The sequence below is a fragment of the Argiope bruennichi genome, chromosome 4 (genome assembly GCF_947563725.1).
Source record: "Argiope bruennichi chromosome 4, qqArgBrue1.1, whole genome shotgun sequence".
Classification (NCBI taxonomy): Eukaryota; Metazoa; Arthropoda; class Arachnida; order Araneae; family Araneidae; genus Argiope; species Argiope bruennichi.
The window spans coordinates 43,931,971-43,953,818 of NC_079154.1; the positions used below are offsets into that span (position 1 = coordinate 43,931,971).

At 27.7% G+C, this 21,848-nt stretch overlaps 1 protein-coding gene across 2 annotated transcripts in view; it reads left to right on the forward strand.

Moving 5' to 3' along the window:
* Nucleotides 1–4,249: 4,249 nt before the first annotated feature.
* LOC129967058 (neuroligin-4, X-linked-like) overlaps nt 4,250–21,848 on the forward strand; it is a 154,234-nt gene continuing 136,635 nt past the window's right edge. For both annotated transcript variants that reach the window (XM_056081704.1, XM_056081703.1), the window contains exon 1: nt 4,250–5,848. In XM_056081704.1, coding sequence (XP_055937679.1) covers nt 5,362–5,848 — 487 coding nt within the window. In that variant the 5' untranslated portion in view covers nt 4,250–5,361. The remainder of the gene's footprint in view (nt 5,849–21,848) is intronic.

A 21,848-nucleotide genomic window follows, 5' to 3' on the forward strand; every position in this document is an offset into this window, starting at 1 on the left:
TTTAATGCTTTACAAAAAATTCCAAAGAGCAAAAATATTTTTTTTTATCATGTGAGAACATGATGCTGTTTTCGTTTGAGGTTTTTGCAGCCTCAAAATGCATAGGCAGCAAATTGCTGAAGCCACAAAATGCGTAGGCATCAAATTGTTGAAGCCTCAAATAGGCAACAAATTGGCGATTTATGGCTTTTGAGACATCAATTTCCCGCTTTTAGGGTTATTAGAAAATAATGCAGACGGTTGTCAGATTTGCCGATTTATCGCCAACTAAAAATACAACTTTATTTCCAAATTGTTCATTCTCTGAATTCTTACGAATTGTATTAATTAATTTAAGTCATTAACCATTTTTAACCGGTTTGAATCAATCACTAGACTAGCAGATTACGCGAGACTAGCAGTGTCAATATTTAGAAAAACGCTGTTTTTTTTTTTTTTTTTTTTTTTTTTTTTCATCTCAAAAGCGGTCGAGCTCCAAAACTTTGTTTGCCATCTGAAATTGAATATATATATATATATATATATATATATATATATATATACATGTATAGACACATGCGTAATATATATATATAATGTGATTGTTTCAAACCGGTTTAAACTGATTAATGACCAAATAATGACTTAAAAATTATACTGTTCTCACATTATAAATTGAAATTTGCAATCGATTTCATTTTATAGTTCTTATTTTTTTCAATGAAAGGAAAGTGAGCAAGAAGAAAAACGGAAGGCTATAAAACAGAATCTACTGTACCAAATAGCATCTGCATGCTTGTAAATTAGTATTCAAAGCTTATTTCCAGATCTTATCTTAGAATTTAAATTAGGCTGATAATTTAATTAGTCAAATTCAATGAACTTAGGGAAATTGAAATCCTATTAATGTTATTTTGTATTAAATATATTGTTGTAAAAGGTGTTTTTTTAATAGAATTTGTCCGCTTAATTTGTATTGTTTCACATTTGTAAAATAAAATTTTGTAATCCCTTTTTCTGTAACTAAATATGTTATAATTTTTAAACTTTGAACCTAATTCGAAGAGAATGCCCTGTTTGGATACTTTTAGAATCAAATTATCAATAATTGATTTCTATAAATTTTGATTCTATGTACATTATGACATCTGTTAGTAAATGTGAGAAATAAATTTGAAATGAAGACCAAAATTTATATGTCTTTTTTATTTCTAAACATTATTACATTTTTTTTTCTTTTCATCTGTTCTATGCATGTTAAAGGTTTATTTACCGTGGTATTATGCGATCTGAAAGATAGTGTCGTTTCAAGAAAGCAAAAAAATAAGATGTGTTTTTTATATTTGATAGTGTATCGTTGCACCATAGAAAAAAAATGTTTCTTTTGTCATGATCGAAGAAATTAATATTTGCATATATATTTAAATTTTACATTATTAACCCATATTGGACCATTCATAAAAACAACCATAATAGAAGCGTAAATTTTTAAAGACATGATCAAGGAGAAGGACTTACATATATATATATATATATATATATATATATATATATATATATATATATATATATATATATATATATATATATATATATATATATATATATATATATATATATATATATATATATATATATATATAAAATAAGTATTTTTTTTAAATACAGACTTTTCTATACATAGGGCAACGTTCCAATACACTAATTAAAATTACAAAAGTTGACTTACCTTATTTTATGAATGGAAATCCGAATTATGAGTGGAACCTTATTTTATGAATGGAAATCCGAAAATCAGCCTCTACATGAATATTGTTACTAAAGATTTTCAAGAAATTTTTTTTTCCTCGAATCTATATCTTATCGTTTAGTTTTATTCAGTTGTATAAATCTCGAAATGAAATTAATTATTTCTGCTGATTCCTTGAAATTTTTATACAACAGAATTTCATTTCATAGAAATTTGATTAACTACAATAGGAATAAAATGTCCACAAGCGAATGTTTCCTTCTGTGAATTAAATCTAAAATTTTTTAAAAGAAACTGGCAGGTTGCATTGTAAATTTTAATCGGATTGAGTTCTACCTAAGTTAGATTAAACATTTTTCAACAGACTTATAATTCAATCAAAGTTGAAAATCGATTTATAAACTATTAATTTAAAAAAAAAATCAAGCTCCCAACATTTAGTTTTATATTCTTGAACCGAATCTTTGTTATTAGCGAGACAAAGATAAGACATACATATTTCTAGTGGCGCATGATAAGACAGGAATATGTGGATGCGTGATAGTCGTCCTTTCAAACTTGAATATTTATCAAGTTATGGTTAAGAGTCGTGTCTGAAATGTTCTCATGTTGAGAAGTGTCAGAATTTAAAGTTAAATTGCCATCACAACCTTATTACAGCATTCATATATTCCTTTGCATGAACTCGCTATGTACTGTAAGTATAAATTTATTTTACGAAGTGACGCGATATCCTTTGCCCCATACAATATATTAGGGTGTCTTATAAGTTCCTTTCATCTTTCTAATATGAAATGAATAGACAATGTTTACTGCTTAAGATATTATTTATTTTGTGTATAAGAACCCTTTTCCTCTATTAACTTCTTCTATCTCTCAGGAAGCCTCATTATGCTTTCTTGTTTGGATGCTTGTTTTATGCTTTGTTGTTATGTTTTGGACAAGAAATAATCCTCGAGGTAATAGAGCAATAATAATTTTATTTCACTGATGGATTTAAAGCTTTTATCGTGAAGTGAATTTTTTAAGGACAGAAAGAAGAAATAATCAGACGGAGCGAGATCTGGGGTGTATGCAGGAAGCGGTAAAACATCCCAATCAAAATGTAAGAGTTTCTGTCTTACGACTAATGCAATATGTGGTCTCGCGTTGTCATGATGAAAAACAACACCTCGTCGGTTCATAAATTCTTTCCAGTTTTTTTTAAATTTTATTTTTATTTATTTACTTATTTTGCTATGGCAGCTTTCAATTGATCCAGTTAATGACAGTATTTCATAGAATTTACTGTTTCATTTCACCAAGAGGAAGGACCTCGTAGTAAATTATGCCTTTCCAATCCCACCAAACAGACAAAAGAACTTTTTTGGGGAGTAGTTCCGGCTTTGCGACAGTTGAAGGCTTATTGTCTTTACACCAAGTGCACCATGACATAGACGGCTAATAGATAAGCCTGCATGTTTGCACAAGTAGAGCCGATAAGGCCATTCACAGTGGGATGAAAACTTATTGGACGCACACACACACACACACACACACACACACACACACACACACACACACACACACACACACACACACACACACACACACACACACACACACACACACATATATATATATATATATATTATTGTCAAACGATTATTTATTTTTTGAACTCAAAAATTTTATTTTTTAGTAAATTAAGTAAAAAGTGCTCGAATGGATATGATAATTATATAATAGTATAATGGATATAATAATAATTTATATAATAATGTAATCGTCATTAGTTATACAGGATTATTTGTTTATATTGTAAATCTTTTTATCTTTTTTATCATTAATTTCGATTTAAATAAACTCACAGCGATATTTATTGCAGTATCGTTTTCACTATCAATTTTAAAAATAATATGATTATTCATTTTACATTTAGAGATTCAATTCTTTAATAACCTTATAGTATTTTTAAGTGAATAATATTAATTATACAGAATGGTAAAATTAATTCACATTAATTCAGTTTTAAAATGAAGATATTTTTAAATGTTAAATTAACAAAAAAAGTTATTTTTTTTTAAATTGTATCTTTATCCATTAATTTAAATCTCTTATTTTTTATCGAATGGATCTTTATATAAAAAAAAGAATAATATTTAACATTCTACAAAAAGCAGCATTTTCTACTTTATAATAATCTGCAGTTTTTTTACGACTTTATCTACGCCTTTCAGACAAAAATATAGGATTGTTAAAAAAAAAAAAAAAAAAAAAAAACTCGGTACAAACAACAATAAAGTTCTGATATATTTGTGCAATGAAAGAAAAATAAGTAGAAAAGAAAATAAGGTACGAAAACCATCATTAAGACCCAACCCCCAAACCCTTAGATACACGAAGGGGAAACATCCCGGCGCTTTTTCCCTAAAGAAAGGGAAAATGAGCATCCCAAGATTCAACTCCGCATGCGTCAATCCGGGAGATGGTGAGAGCGGAGTTTCTATCCGGTTTCCACTAGCAGTAGTCGAAGCCTCTTGCATCTGAAAGGTATGAAACTCGCCCGCTCTCGATCAACCCTTCTCTCCTAAAGAAGGAAGATGAGCACAGGAGATTCCACCGTTCATCGCTCCCAGGTCTTGCTGGAGATGCTGTGATTAGATTGCTATTCTTTGCCATCCTTGACGTTTGGATTTTCCACTCGAATAGATAAGGCAAAAGAAACGTTAATTCATTTATCCCATCATATTTTTATTTTTGTTATTCTTTACTGCTGAATTCAGTTAGAATGTCAAAGTGTCCGATTTTTTGGAGTCACTTTTAACTCGTCGTGAGATCTGAGATTTCTAATTTAGACAATTCAAAAAAGAAAAAAAAAATGAGAGACATTATAGAAGATGAGAAAATGTAAATTGGTGTAAATTTATTTATGAATTTCATACTTTTGGAAGACATTTTGTATGAAATTATGTGTGTGCATGTTCGAATAGTTAGCGTTTTTAATATGAATTGGAAATTCAGTTAAGATAAATTTTGAATTCAAAAGTGCAGATCAAATAAAAAAAAACATTTTTAAGATAGTATTATTTATTTCTAAAACATTCATTGTACTAATTTTATTTAAAAATATGAAAACGGCTTAAGTTTTAATTTGCTTGATTCAATGTTATGAAGACAGTTTAAATCCCACTTAATTTTAAGACATTAAGTAAATTTTACATCAGATTTTAAAAGGAAATTCCATCTTCGGCTTTTAACTGATACAATATCATCTAAACGATACTGAGTGAAACGACAGAAGAGAATGATCATTTCGGAAGTATTTGCTTTGTTTCAGTTGCTATGGTGAATGGTAATATTTAATTCAAACATTTCGCCTCATAAATATATGGTAATTAAGATCAAATATAATCAGGAACTGCAACAATATCCATTTCGTGCGTAAACCAATATCCATTCATTCAGTCAGCGAACTCAGAAACTTCTGCTGAAATAACTGAACAGTTTATTTCACGATCTCAGCATTTCGAATATAATCACTCTTTTCCTGAATGTGCTTAGTGTATTTTGACTTACCTTTGGAATACAACTTGAAATAAAAGTGAAAGACTGTATTTTGGATTGCTTACAATATTGCCCATCGTTTCAAAATGACAACAAGCAGAGCTAGAGCAAGAGGCCGACGTGATTGGAACTTATGGCGATGGACTGCTGTGTGCTTGCAAACTCTTACTTTTGAATGTGTTTTGGTTTCGGTAAGGCATGTTGAACCAGATTTACTACAGCTGAGCTCAAGAGTGGTTACAACTCGCTATGGTTCCTTACGTGGTTTCATGAGTAATTTGTCAAATCGCCAACTTCAGCCAGTTGAAGTGTTTCTAGGCATTCCGTATGCCGGGGCTCCAAAGGGTCCTTTGCGTTTCATGCCACCAGTAACTTCGCCACATTGGAAGGGTGTCCGACTAGCTGACCAGTTTGGACCCGTATGCCCCCAAAAGTTTCCAGATATTGCCAATGAAACAGAAGCACTGCAGAAGATGCCTCTCGGTAGATATCGATATTTAAAGAGACTTCTCCCTTATCTGACCAATCAAAGTGAGGATTGTCTTTATCTCAACATCTATGTACCGAGCTCTGGTAAGTAAAGTTTTATTTATTATATTCGGAAAACTTTTTTAATGCGATTTTCGTTATATTAAATACATTAGTAAAATAACATTTTTAATTGCATAAATTCGGATATTGCATAAATTATTTTTTTAATACTTATTATTTAGTACTAACTACATTTGATTTAATATAAATAATCTTATGTTAAAATGTGGCGTTCTGAATTTTTTCTTCTCGGAATATGGATTATTTCATAAATTTATTTCTGGAAATATATTATGATGTTGAGGTTATATTTTATACAAGAAACTTCAAAAATGGTAAAAAGAATGAAAAGTTAAGACAGTCATCTATAATCAATGTAAATATACCTAAAGTATGTGTTCATTTTTATATTTAATACTAAATAGGTATTTGAATCTAAAATATTTAATGGCGAAGCGATAAATGTATTATCTAAAGCGTTTATTACACTATTTTGTTCAAAAAAAAATTAAGAATTCATGAACTTAATTGGCCCCTTGAGATATATAAAAGGAAGCACAAAAATAAATGCACTCCAGAAAAATCAAGTAAATTGAATTATTTCAATATTAATAATTTCGCCTGTACTACTATTCAATTTCAAAATCACTTTATTCAATAAATGTTCTTGCAATATATAAGAATAATTATATTATTTAAAAACTTTTTTTTTAAATTTTTGCTCAAAGATATTGCCTCCGTTATATGCTATAAAGATAAATATCTTGATTAGGTACTTCATACAGTAAAGATGACTATGTTGATATCGCTTTTATTATTTAAATCATTTGGAAATTAATTTAAGTATGAACGTTTCGAATAAAAGTGAATCTTGAAATTTAACAAAATATGTTTCATAATAATAATGATGCGAGTATGTAATTGAAAAACTTATATCAGTATATTATTGTATTTAACAACGTGTACACAAATTTATATAAAGTAATATTTTATTCTCTTTCATTTAAAAAAATCAAACTTTTACAAAACTGAATATGTAATTAAATTACAAAAAAGTACATACAATGCAATTAGCGACTATTTTAGTTAAAATATCAATCAAAACTGATGATAACAAAAGAAATAAGATAAATAACTTTATAAATTTTGAAGAATAAATAGATTGGAGTTGGATATCTATTCGAAAATTGCTTAATTATTTACATATTTATTTACGATACATTCATTTCGTCTGATATTAGATTTTTTTTTTACATTTTAGTATTTTTTCTTTTTAAATTTTCACTCTCATCTTTAATTCTATTCTTATATGTAGAACTAAAATCTTTTACTTTTAATACTAAATAATAAATCAGTTAAAATGCGATATATAGTAAACTAAAGGATGAATTAATGAAAGACATTAAATCTCAGACCCTAACGAAAAACGGCAATGTCTATTTCTTTAGTATTCAACAATCCTTTAAATTTTTATGAAGTTTTTATTTTGACATAAAAATCATTTCAATTAATTCTGAGATGAAAAATTAAAAATTATAACCACCAATATAATTAACAACTTATTTCAATAATAATTTCTCTCTCTCATTTTTTAAGATTTATCTATATGGTTCGACAATAATTTTATATTTCTTTTTAAAAATGATAATATCTGAAACTAACGGAATTTTTATCGATTCACAAATCAGTAATAGCTTCGACTTCTTCTTTGATCCATCTTACAAAAGTAGGCTATTTCTAATGAATCTTTGAATCACTGAACGAACGCTTATTGTTATGGTGTAATCATGATCAACGGAACCTCTATCTGTAAGTAACAGAAATGCTATTTTCCTATTCTGGGAAATTAGGTCAAGTAGTCTGGGCATTTAGAATCAGTCTTGACTAATATCTTTCATCAAATTAATGAGCTGGAATTTTTCAAACCTATTCATGCTGAGCTAATGTAACGAATCTTTATTAGGAGGCAATAACTTTCGCAAGACTCGCTCAAGAAAATGAATGAATCATTTTTCTTTATAAGATAATTGTATTCCTTTCTTTTTTATTTCATACAACGCTTCTCAAACTTTCAGCATCATTAGCTTTTTTGTAACAAGTTATAATCATCTCTAAGAAGCACGCTTGCGTGTAGAGCGTCTGAGTAACCATTGATCAAATATGAATTCGAAAAAAAAAAAAAATTGTGTATTTTTTTGTTTCGATATCATATCATATCCCTGACACTCCGACACGCCCGAAAGCACACGTGTAAAGAAAACTGAATGACTGGATCGCCGCAATAGCAACATTGGCGGGAACTGTGGTTGAGTCCTAAAGGCCATCACCGGCCACGGTACAACCCTTCCCGAAGGAAGAATGTCCCGCCATTGATGGAAGCTGCCAGATCCCCAGCCTATTTGTATTACCCACCTGGGTGATGAGATCCAACCACCATAACGGAAGATCCAACCACCATCATCGTATTTTCGAGATGCCTCCTCGGGGGGGAGAAGTTCTGTTTCGATGTATATGAGTGCAAATCAAAACTGAATCAAAGTATGTGGATGACGATTGTGGATCGTATACGCAGTATTGTTGAATTAACAAAATTCACAACTGAAGATTAATATGCTTTTATCTTATATACTAAACAATTAACACTACTATAATATAAAATTACTATGTATCACCATAATATATTATAAAATTGCACGAATACAATAACGTTGAATGCATTTTACTATAATTTAATAATATTTTTCCAGTTTTTTTGTTTTTATTAAAGACATAAAAATTATAATTAGATGGATTTATATCAATATTCATATCAACAACGTTCATATCAATATTAATATCAATATTCAATTCAATCAATATTCAATCAATCATATCAATTTATATCAATAACTTCTCTTATTTAGTGATGCTTTTCACAAAGTCTTATTGATCGAGAAATACTGACATTTAAAATCATAAAATGTTCTATGCACGTCAAAGTTCAGAAAAAAATGGAAGGTCTCTAAACAATTTCTCTGAATTCTGACGAACATCAAAGATTTATCTTTAAATAACGCATGAATAAACCAAATACAGATTCACTTTTAGATCAATAACGCTTTTTTGAATACTCCTCGGCTTATCCAGACGGATGAATAAATGGCAAAATATTTCTTTTCTTTCTAAACTTTCTGAGAAAAGCAATTGAAACCAAGCAAAGTATTGATGAACGCCACATAAATTTGAAACTAACTTTGAAATAAAATTCTCTTTCTTTCCGGACCTATAGTCAGTTCTTTTCAAACAATGGAAAGAATGGGAAAGTTCAATCTCTACGCGCGGATATTGCTCTAAAATCATTTTGTTTGTATTCGCCTTATCAGTGTTCTGTCTCGTAGTTCCTAAGAACTCTTTCAAGATATTTAAGATATATTTTGTTCTACATAGTATTATCAAAATTTGACGCTGAATTGAATTTATCTTTATTTCTGTTTCTTTTCACAAAGATTTTGATAAAATCGCTATTTCGAATTCAACTATCATGACAATAAAATAAAAGTGATATCATAAAATATGAGAAAAACAATAATTTTGAAATGATAAATGTGTCATGTATGTATAACAATTATTATATATATAAACTAATAATTTTCATAATTTAAGAATAAAGATTGTTTAAAATTCGATAAGTTCGCCAATTAATTGAATCTTTTAAGTATTCTACTTCCTTACATCTCAAAATTCTTCCAAATAAGTCATATTCTCAACTCAAAGGATAAGTGGTTTATTGCTTGAATAAAAAAAATTGCAAATCATCAATCATTAATTAATTCTATAGTTAAAAGAAATGACGAATATTGTTAAGTAAATTAGAATTAAATTTTTTGTTAATTAAATTTTTTGATATTAATCCACTAGTGATTTATTTTTCTAAATTAATATAGGTTTAAACACAAGAGTAACGTGATTTTGCTTTCGAGAAATTAAATAAAATAATAGATTCATTTAAATTTATGATGTTTTGTCATTTCTTCCAAATTGTGTATTACCAAAATTTTCACTTGTATCTGAATATCAAAAATGAAAAACATGTTAAATAATAAAATGTATTATCAGATTTGAAAGAAAAAATATTTAATCATTATTAGTATTTGAACATAAATCTATACTTATTTTTTATGAGGGAAGATTAATTTTTAATAAAATATGTCTCAGCAGTTTTCATTATTTATTATTCAGAAGAGTTTTCTGCACTTAAATTTTGTTTGAATGTCATGTACATTTACAGATAAAGATATACTTCTGTAAGGAAACGAAACATGAAATGTTACTAAATGTTTTCTTCTAAAAATTGGTACAATTAATATTTTTTTACTATTTTCTTAACAATCTTTCAATGTGCTTCAGACTTTCTACTTCAACGTTAGCTAATTAATCAATGACAACTTTATTCGAGATACCGTTAATGGGATTTCTACCTGTCTAGACATGCGCATATTCTAGTATATATGCAACAATATAATTACTCAATGAAAGCCAATAATACGATTTCTTTAATCAGATTGTCAATTCAACCGAAGTAATATTGCAGTATTTTCATCAAGAAAAGTAAGCTAAATAATACTGTCTAAGATAAACTGTTCTCTTTGACAGGAAATACTCACTTATTCCTCTCTAACCTTTCATTCTATTATGTTGTTCCTTTCATTAAAAAGGATGACTGCGGATTTTTTCTTTATATGATATAAGCAATATTGTAATTGAAAACTTGTCTGCAGATCAGTAATGAATCGAAGAATTAATATAATTTTATTTTTGAATCACGGAAATTCTATTAAGCTTTTTTTTACGTTGAATTTCAAATGTAGTAAATTAATTATTGTTCTAATATAATGTCACACACACACACACACACACACACACACACACACACACACACACACACACACACACACACACACACACACACACACACACACACACACACACACACACACACACACACACATATATATATATATAAAAAATAAACATCATGAAATAATTAAAAAGATACAGCTACGTAAGGAATTCAGAAATATGAAATCAAAACTCGATGCCAATGCAAGCATTTAAAAAATAAGATTAATAATAATCAAAAATTTTAAAATAATTAATATTGCGCAAATATATGATTTCATTGAAAATAGAATTATCCCATTAAATTATGCCCTTAAACTATTAACATTCGTATAGAACAGTGAAATGCTGTTCTTATTATTTAATATTATAAAGAAGTCTTATTATTTAAATATGCTTAAATCGTATTATACAATTAATTCGTTTTGAAAATTTTTATTATAATTTGATATCATCCTGATTCATATCTGTGATTTTTAAATTAAAATTCTTAATTCAATTCAGTTAGTATTTTTAAATGTCAAAATACAGATTTATATCAATGTGTTAGAATCATCTTACAATCGATACAAAATAATCTAAAACTTTAAAAAATAAAATTAATAAAACTTATTCAATTAATAAAATTAGTTAAACTTTTATTCAAATAAGGATTTGGACGCATGCAATTTATTAATTTATCATTCCCATTTATTTTCAACCGTTTCGTGAAAACCTATTCAATCACATAATTTCATACCTTATTATACATTTTAAATCTTAAAACTTAATCTTTAAAAATCTTTACTTATATCTTAAAAAAATAAAACAAGCAAAGAAATAACCTTCTTTATCACAATTATTTGATGCAGATGCAGTTATTATGAGGAAAACTAGAGATTTCATAATAACTATTTAATTCAGAAAATATAATTTAGGAGAAATTATAAATACATATGAATGTATAAGCGCGTTTAGCGACACTATTAATTTATCATTGTTTCTTTATTTTCAGATTGCAATGCTATATTTCTTCTTGTCTTTATTTCAATATGTCAACAAATATATAAAAACTTCAGAGTACAATAGTTTGAATTATTTAATATAGTATCCAAAAAGTATCAATACAGTTTTAAAATTTTACAACGACAGCTGATGAATAGATAAATCAGTGAAAGTCATAAAATGGGAACTTGACATAAAAGTAGTTTCGCTTCGTTTTACTCGTCCTATAAATGAAGCACGAAACGTATTAAGACTCGATTTTTTTAATCATTTCTCGATTAAAACTTGATAATTTTTATTCTGTCACAGATTAAATGATTGAATAGTGCATTTTTACATACCTGGTCATGTTTCCTTCATTTAATATAATAAATTAGCATCCATGTCTGTTTTAAATAAATATAGCACATAATGAGATATTTCGTTATATATAGATGCATACTAAGCAGTTCCCATATTTCATCAACAGCTGACTTTAACTACACAAATGTAATAAAACATATGGATTCTTTAACCCTCTCTAGGGCCGTGGGAAGTAGGCTTCCCACCAAATTTATCAATATCTGTATGAATTTATGTAGGTTGGCATAAGTTCTAACAATTTTTTTTTAGAAAGACAGAAACTTAGATGCTCTGGTTCTTTATTTTACGCAAAATGATGTGTCTTGATTTAAAACTTAATTATTAATTAACCAAATTAATTAATTAATCAAATTAAATTTATCTAATAAACTAAATGAATCCCTTTTCTTATTCTAATTTCAAGCCTAAAATATTTTAACATAATATGACTGGAAAAAAATGGCACTTTAAAGGGTTAAATGAGAAAAATGAGATAAATTTCTTTATATTAACTCATAATTTTTTATTAGAAATTGCATAGCTTATCTAAACGCAAATTCCTTTTTTGTAGATTTGAGACATTTCAAGAAACATTAAAAGGACAAATGGGACTTGTTAAGATATCTAAAAGCATCAATTCTCAAGAACACAACATGTCATAGTTTCAAAAGATTATATTCAACCCCACGCTATTGCAAATAAATGCTATAACAAATCATCTATAGAAGTTTCTGGAAATACTTCTAACGAATAAAACATTTCTACAGAAATGAAACATTTTAAAACAAATATAGGTCTTACGAAAATTCCACCAGATGCTGTTGGTTATAAAACATATTTATAAATCTTCTTCACTATTAAATTTATTAGTTTCTTGAATTTGGATAATGTTTAATACATATGTTGCATTATTTATTTCCCAAGATCGTTTTAGTGAGTGGAATGCGAGTGAAAGCATTTGGCTTAGGGAATATTTGCTGAAGAAGTACCTGAAACTGCTTACATGCAGAATGCGTTGTCACTTGCACGCAACGACTTCCTGATTTGAATCTGCATTAAATCAAATTAATGATGTCACGCAAGATAAAATGAATGAAACAGCCGATTGCTTTTCTTTATTGTTCTCCCGAGCAATCAATTAAATTATTTTCTTACTTTATCTTTCAGCGACTGGGAACATATTTTATGTACTCATGTACGCAGTAAAGGAATAAAATCGTTTTCACTGTTGTAATCTAGCTAATCGACTCAAGAGAGAATAGTGAAATATTCTGTTTAAATGATGATTAATATAATATATTCCATAAAATAATAATTCTTAAAAGTCTATAATAGTAGATATCCTTGATATTTTGCCTTGTAATGCAATTGTGTGGTTTCTTATAGATGCCCTCTAACGAATATATATTTCTTAAATAAAGTTTGTTCTTTTTTTATCTATAAAAATAACTTTACAAATTAAATAGTGTAATTTATCAAAAATTATATAGCAAATTCAAATTTTAAATAATATGCATATGTTTATTGCAGTCTTATAAATATTATGAAAACTAGAAAAATTGAAAGACAAACAATGTTTTTAAATCTCCCTCGTGTACTTTGAAATATTAAAAAAAGAAAAATAAACTAAATAAATTGATATGTCAAGAAATTAAAATAAGTATGCTTATATATAAAAAATCGAAGTAAAAAACACAGGAAAAGAAATATTATTTTTGCAAAATAAAACGAGAAAAATAAATGCAAAATATGTCGCAAATTATCTTGATAGTGATTAATAAAACGGGAACAAACTAATGTATGAAACCATTTAATAAATATACTGCGACCTGGGACACTTTGTTCCCGCCTATTAATAAATCCTGTCTTTTCCTGCTTATGATAATTAAGCCATGTGTCAGAAAATATTTATAAAAAATATCTTAAATGTATCTTCTCTTATGATTTTTACGTTGATTTTTTAATGTATTTTTAATAAGGTATTACATAAAAATATTATGTAAACAAATATAAAAGGATCCAATTTTCACTGTAACCAAAGATTTTTTTTATTTAAAACTGCAATATATGTTAAGAGATAAAAAAAATTGTTTTTAATATTCATATTTCTACAGAGGAAATATGTACATTTGATCAAGCATGTAATTTAACAAAAAAATGTGTAAATACTTTAATATATACAAAGCGCAGATACCTTAAAATACATTGAAAGTTAGTTGTGATGAAAATTTATTTAGATTTGAAAAGCTTTCTGAAATTAATGGAAAAAAATGCTAGATGGCAACATGGCGGCCATTGATGGAGGCATGTCATATCAGCATTATAAATAAAGATACGGAATTTTTGAAAATGTGCTTAATTTCTAAAGAATTTTGAAGAGAAAGTTGCATGGAGTTGTTAGAACTATTTTGGATGTCTTAACATTGCATATTTTGAAAGATTTTTACAGAATGGAGATATTTGTGGATGAAATACAGGCAATATTCCTTTGTTGAACCAATTGTGGCGCCATTTAACCTTTAGAATGAAAAATATAGAGTAAACCGCAATAATCTAATAACGTAACGAAACGTTATAGATTACGTTCGAATGAAAATAATTTCTCATCTGATTAAAATTAGAAAATAAACAGAACAGAAAATCAATTGAATTAGAAAACCAACAAATTCTATAAAAATGCATATAGGTGTTAGAAATTTGAAAACATTAGTAACAACCAACTGCTAGTGTAATGCATTCCAGACAGTGATATAAAAAGAATTTTGGATATTGTTAAAAACGTCCTATAGTGTATAAAGCAGAAAAATAAAAATCTTAAGAATCAGATTAATGGCCAAGGGATCTTCAAAAAAGACTAGAATAAAAGAACCTTTGAAAGAGCAGAATTTTATATTGGAAGAGTTTAAGATATTCTGGGAAGAAAGAAAGTTTATTTCACTGTTAAGAAATTTCAGAGCTCCAGACATCTGATTTTAAAAACCAATCATGCGTTTCCGAAAGTATGCCTCAGCGTGAAATTTGTGAATTCAGATCCAATCGGAATGACTGAAAAATAGAAACTTTATGGATCATTAATTTTGCTTCAGGTGCTTAGGATATATTTCACCAAAAAGCAAAGGACTGTGAAAAAAGTTCGCACTGTTGAAAATATGCTTGAGAAGACAAAAATTGTAGTTGCGATCTTTCTAATAATGTCGTAAATCGTAGTAGATTTAACCGAAATAAAAGATCCATCCTACAGTCCATCATGTAAATCATGGACTGTATTGTAGATCTAGTTACCAGCGTTTACAGCGAAATAGGTTGTATCTTAGATGCAATATTAGTCATTTTATCTTTCCATTAACATTTTCTCCATTAGCATTTTTTTATTTTTTATTTCATAGTTTAATAGATACACAGCAGCTGATTTTAAATGCAGAAGCTAAGAAAATAGCTGTTGCTCTTATTCAAGATCCCTATTTTGCCAACGACCTTTTTTCTTGAAGAATTATTTTACAATTAAATTTTTGAAATAGTTAACTTATCCGTTATCATCAGGAACGAATAGCTTTCAACATTCTCGGGCATAAATTATTTCGATTATAAGATTAATGATGTATAAGATCATAGATGCAATGGAATACAACTATTTTTATATATATAAAGCTGCACGAAGGAATACAAATAAAAATTTGGCACTATCAAATCAAAAGCTATGATTGCGGTTCGGAGAAAAAATAAAAATATAAATGACAGTCTCACTCTTTATGGATTACTCCTTTCCTGAGAGAAGGAGTAAAAGTACCTTTGTATTGTTCTAGATAGCAAATTTTGCTGAAAACAACATACTCTGCATCTATTTTACTGATGTGAAAATATTCCCCTCGGACTTAAAAGGGTTGCCAGAAATAGCTTTGGAGTCAAATCCAGCGTCAATCCCCACATTTACAAACTGAGCATGGTCCCATTTATATGTAATAGCTTATGAAAGAATATGTAAACTGCCGGCTTTTACGAAGAATTCAAAGAAGAATACTCCATCCAGTTGTTCCTAGATATCAAATAATATACCGTGGATATGTATTTGTTATTCTGATGTATTCTACTACTATTTATAATAGGAATTCAATAATACAATAAAGAATTAAATCTACAAATATCCACAACCCTTTTAGTTAACACAATTATATTCGGAGACGAATTTTCTGCTGTTTGCTTAATGCCACCAAAATAATTAAAAAATGTAGCCCTGATTTACGATTTTCAAAGAACAAATTGAAATATAACAATACAGAATGATACATTAACGTCATTTTTTTCACATCAATTGCTTTTTATATTACAAAGAATAATTGGGATTCGTAATAAAGTTCTTACAAAATACATTAAATATCCTTATTTGTATCCTTACTGTCTCTCATCTTTACAGACTTTAAATAAGATTTGGATTCAAAATCGACTTAATGTTAAACCCACATATTCTAAAATTAAGTCAGAGCACATGTGCATTAGGTCTTCTTTCTTTTGTTCGATGTTAATTTGTATTTATTGGAATGATCGTGCAAGTCGATGTTCAAAAGAAACAACAAAGTTAATTGTTCTGTATCTAATGAATTTTCAAATCTCTTATTGCAAAAATATTATTAAAGAAAATGTTATATTTGAGATGAACTATTTGCCTCAAATCTTATATTGCACAACTTGCTACTGAAAATATGTCCTCTATTTAGAGGTATTTAATGATTAATAATTCTAAATGAAATTTTAAATGTACACTGTTCCTAAGTAGGCATGTTTGTTTCTAAGCGTACTTGAAACTTTTCATTTTAACGACTAAACAATTCATTTGTCATCTACATACTTTTATACCGACTCCAGAAGTGAAGTCTAAAATAACAAGCATCCGGTACCTTCAACGATTAACAAATTTCTTCAACATAAGGCAATCAATCTGCCATAATATGAAAAAGATCTATGTTGCATGGGTTCCTCTTTTTGTTAATTTTTTTATAAAGAAAAGCAGTTTTCATATCATTTTAAATATATTGACAGTATTTTTTCCATATTACTTTAACTGAAAATTCTACATGTACATGCTTCAATATATTTCTGTTTTCTTTTACAAAATTTACTATTATGGTCTATTTGTTATGTCTTAGTAATGTTATTTGGTTTGTTATACATTCGTTTTGCTTCATTTCTTGTACATGTTTGTATTTTATCATATTATCTTATTTATTTTATTCATATGTCCTTCGATAATGTCTCATTCTTTTTACTTAAGATATTCGTACGCGTGCAGCAATTATTGTAAAATTTTTGCTTCTTTCTTAGTTAAAACTTTATCTTTTCTCATTGAAAATAACTTCCACTGTCAAATGAACTGATATTATTTTTTTTAAATTTTTTATTATACTTAATGGCAGAAATTTTTAACATTATTTTATCATTATTATTATTTTTAACATTATTTTATTAAATAAATTTTATCATAAATACCCACCCCTAACAACGAAAAAAGTATAGAAAAGAAAACAAATAATTATTTTTTCGGTCGAATACGACAGACAGAATGGTTTAAACTGTGAATATATATTTCTTTTATTATAATATTTTAACTTTTATTGTACTGATATCCTCATATAATTTCGATAAACGTTTGCGATATCATTTTGCTATTAAACACACATTTATAATAAAGAAAAATATTTTCTTATTCGCTGATATTTAGTTATGAAAATGTGTTTATTTGCCAAATAAATTTTGTAGTAACATTGTTTAATTTCTTGGCAACTACAGAGAATACTATCTAGTAATTAACCCAGATACATAAACTTTGCACAAGCGTTTTAGAAACACAACTAATTTAATGAGTGAATGCATTTGTATTCTGCTAAATAATTGTGTTTCGCCCGAACTGAAGCAGATGTACTGAAAAGTATTAAGTGAAAACGTGAAAATTCGTTTATGCCCCCAAATAATACTAAAGGGAATTATTTGTTAAACAATGAGCACAGTTTGTCAGGATACATTCCTTTAACATTATAATTTCCTTTGCTTCTTTCACATATCCTGGTATAAGTTAAAATAGATTGTAAGTTTGAATTAAAAAAATGCATTTTAAATAAATATATTTAAATTTTCTATTTATAAAATTTAAATTAGCTATGTTTAGTACATTTTTTTAAATGTTTAATTAATACTATTACTGTGGAATATTATGTAAGCTTTCCTGCTTGAGTCCTTTAAACCTTCTTCCAGTTTTCTTTTTATATTCGCTTCTTGATATTTTTTTATCCCGGCTGTTTTTTTTTTATTGGTTTTAGGTTCTTTTGCATTCCAGTGCTCATACGTATGAAAAATGTTTGGAATGGCTAGTCCTTTAATAGCTATTTAAACTCCGGTTTTTTTTTTTTAAATTTCAGTCTCTCTCTCTCTCTCTCTGCAAATATATATATATATATATATATATATATATATATATATATATATAGTATATGGAAAGTATCTCTTACAACCCCCCAAATATTCATTTAAATTTTTTATTAATTCAAATTTCAAATAAGCCTCTTGAATTGCACCTTCCCATTCCCAAATGTTTTAAATGCTAAATTTGAAAACTGTAAATCAAATGTCCCGTATAACGCCAACATGCAGACAGATGGACAAATATTCACTCTTATTATCAGTGGATCTCCACTAAAAACAAGTAATATATATAAAAAAAATTAAGTCATTTCCTTCTTAGGTCAACAAAAAAATTATTTTAGTTACTTTTTATTAAATAATTACAATTAATATAAATGTGAATATACATGCGTCAGAATTACAATATTGAGTGACAAAATTTTTTAATTGAATCCCTACTTATTTTCTTATATTATCTATATATATATATATTGTATTATTTATGATGGAGTGTCGCGTCAGTAATCTCAGAGCTTGGCGATAAACTTGGCGACCACTTGGCCATATGGCGACGGATTTGGCGACCAAATAGAAATTACTGGTTAAATTTAATTAATTAATTAATTAATATTTGAGAAAAAACTATATTAACATCAAGTGTCATCCACTACAAGTTCAAAAAAATATATTTGAACTTGAGTGGATGAATAAAAAGTATTTTATTAACGATTGAATATTTGAACAAGATATATATATATATATATATATATATATATATATATATATATATATATATATATATATATATATATATATATATATATATATATATATATATATATATATATATATATATATATATATATATATATATATATATATATATATATATGTATGTATGTATGTATAGGGAAAGTGTGAACTAATAGTAAGAATTGGATAAATATTCACTGAGTATTTATGATTACCGGAGTAGTTATCGTAATTACCACACTGGTATAATTTATCGAAATAGTGGTGATTTTTAAAGCATGTAAACATCTCCGAATTTCTAACATTGGCCATCATTAGAGAGAGTCAATATTAAATAAGTTTCCTTCCTACTAAATTTGCTAGGTTATTCGGCACTGGCATCAAACCTTACCTTATTGTATTCATCACCTTATGACAAATGAATGTCATATCCTTATTGTGGCTTCGTATTTATTCTTGTAATATTTATATCAGTGATTGCAAACTTTAAAGGCTTAGAATGTATAGAATAAAATATATAATATCTATTACTTTATCGTTTATTTTTTTGCAAAATCTGAGCTTTCTTTTAATGTTACTAACACAAGTAATTCTGAATGTTTTAAATTCAGAGTATATTGTTGTATTATTATGAAGCGGTATGCTTTCATATATTTTCATACCGCTCCAAATCTTCTGACGCAAAGATGGAATAGAATACAATAGTTCCATTCAGTTGTTCAACAGCGCAATAATTCTTCGGGAGCCGTCTTCGTGACGGGGGAATAGCTACAAACTAATGTGCACTTAGAAATGACCGCAATAAATCTGGTGTGTCTGATATATCCTCACATTTATAACTTAGTAGAGCGGAGTATCGATCATTTAGTATGAACTTTGGTGAAAGTTACGTAACTCCTCATAGTAGATTATATTTCCGTTTTGAAAACTGTAGTGCACAATAAAATGAACTTCGTGGGGAAAAGTTTTTTTGTGACGTGAGTTATATTTCGTTCCATAATATTTTTTTAATGCAAGAACTATATCAATCTATCATTTATTTATACTTAGTTAAGTTTAGTTATATCAATGTCTCATTTTAAAGCGACACTAGGGCTATCTTGAGACGGATTTCGTAATTTTGAACTGCAGTCAGATGATGAGGGAGACACCTGAGCTCGCACCCACTCTCCAAATTTCCACCCCACACCAGCAAGATAACATTTGGCCCTGACGGATTCAACGTAAACCAGACCCAACGGCTCTTCAGTGGAATAGGATCTCGAACCTGAAGCCCTCCGGTTCCGATACCTTACCACTAGGCCATCACGAATTCATTATTTATTTTTGCTTCGTGTTATTAATATCGTAATTTATGTGTTTGGAATATCTCGTAAGCTAAAATGTTAATAATATAAATTCAAATCTTTTGAATTAGGTTCTGAAGTGAGGATATAACAAAAGTTGAAACAGATAGAAAAATATTACGAAACACCAAATGAAAACATCACTGTATCGATGGAATATTTTTTAATATGGTTAAATTTTTCTGTAATAAAAAAGGATGTGTAGCTTGGTATTCAGTGTTTGGATTGAGTTACCTCCACTCTAATGACAGAATGCACTTGCTACAGGAGAAATTGTATCGAGGCGAGTCATGGGTATTTAGATTCAAAATAAGTTTCTGACTTCACATAGGACTTAGGACGGTAGTAAATCTGGCATGGTTGCCAATAAGAAACATGTAAATATAAATAAGAAAATGTTAGCCCTTATTTTAAGGCATACTTTTATAATTTTATAATATTATAATGAATAAAACCAGATATCCATTAATCTTATCATAATATATAGAAAATATTCTATTTCTTTAATTTAAATTCATTACCTTTCCAGAAGTGAAATGATATTATAGCAATCTAGTTCAAGCCTCATTTTTCTCTCCTAAATCTACTTTAATTCTAATTTACAGGCCAAATATATAATTAGAAGCGATTATCCATACCACGATAAGCTTATAAAATAGAGCTATATATAAATACATAAAGGTAGATTTATGAATATATATTTCAATGTCAAAGAAAATTTTTGTAAACGACATAAAAATAATTAAACATAAATAAAGAAGAAAATCCTTACTGAATATGTAAGTTTCTGAAACAATTTTATTAAAGAGCGTTTCATGATTGTTACATAAATGCATCAACAAAGTTAAATTAATCTATTTTTGTTACATTAAAAAATAATGAAAAAGCTATTTAAGGAGCAATTAATTCTGAAAAATAAAAAATATTAGTTAATTTGTATTAATCTTTATTGTTTTTAAATGGGCACGCTTCTTCAAATTGTAATGTTTCCTTTCTCAGCAAAAAGTATATTTTGACTTATTAGTGATGAATTAGATGGTGTTTCTAATAATTCTAGGACTTTGTCTTACATCAAACTTATATCCAGTATAAAGAACTAACAAATATTCCTTACTGGATATGTAAGTCAGTTCAAAGTTTATGATTCATTGAAATTAATATGAAAGGATTTATAATAAATCCTGTTTAATTGCCTATTTTTTTTTCAGAACAAACTGGTCAACGGCTCTAGAAAAAAATTGTTATACTCATATTTTAATCAATTACATCAGTATTTCTTAGTTTTGATATATTAAAAAGATGTATTACTTAATATTTTGCAACAAGCAAAATAAGCTGGAACTCGTTTC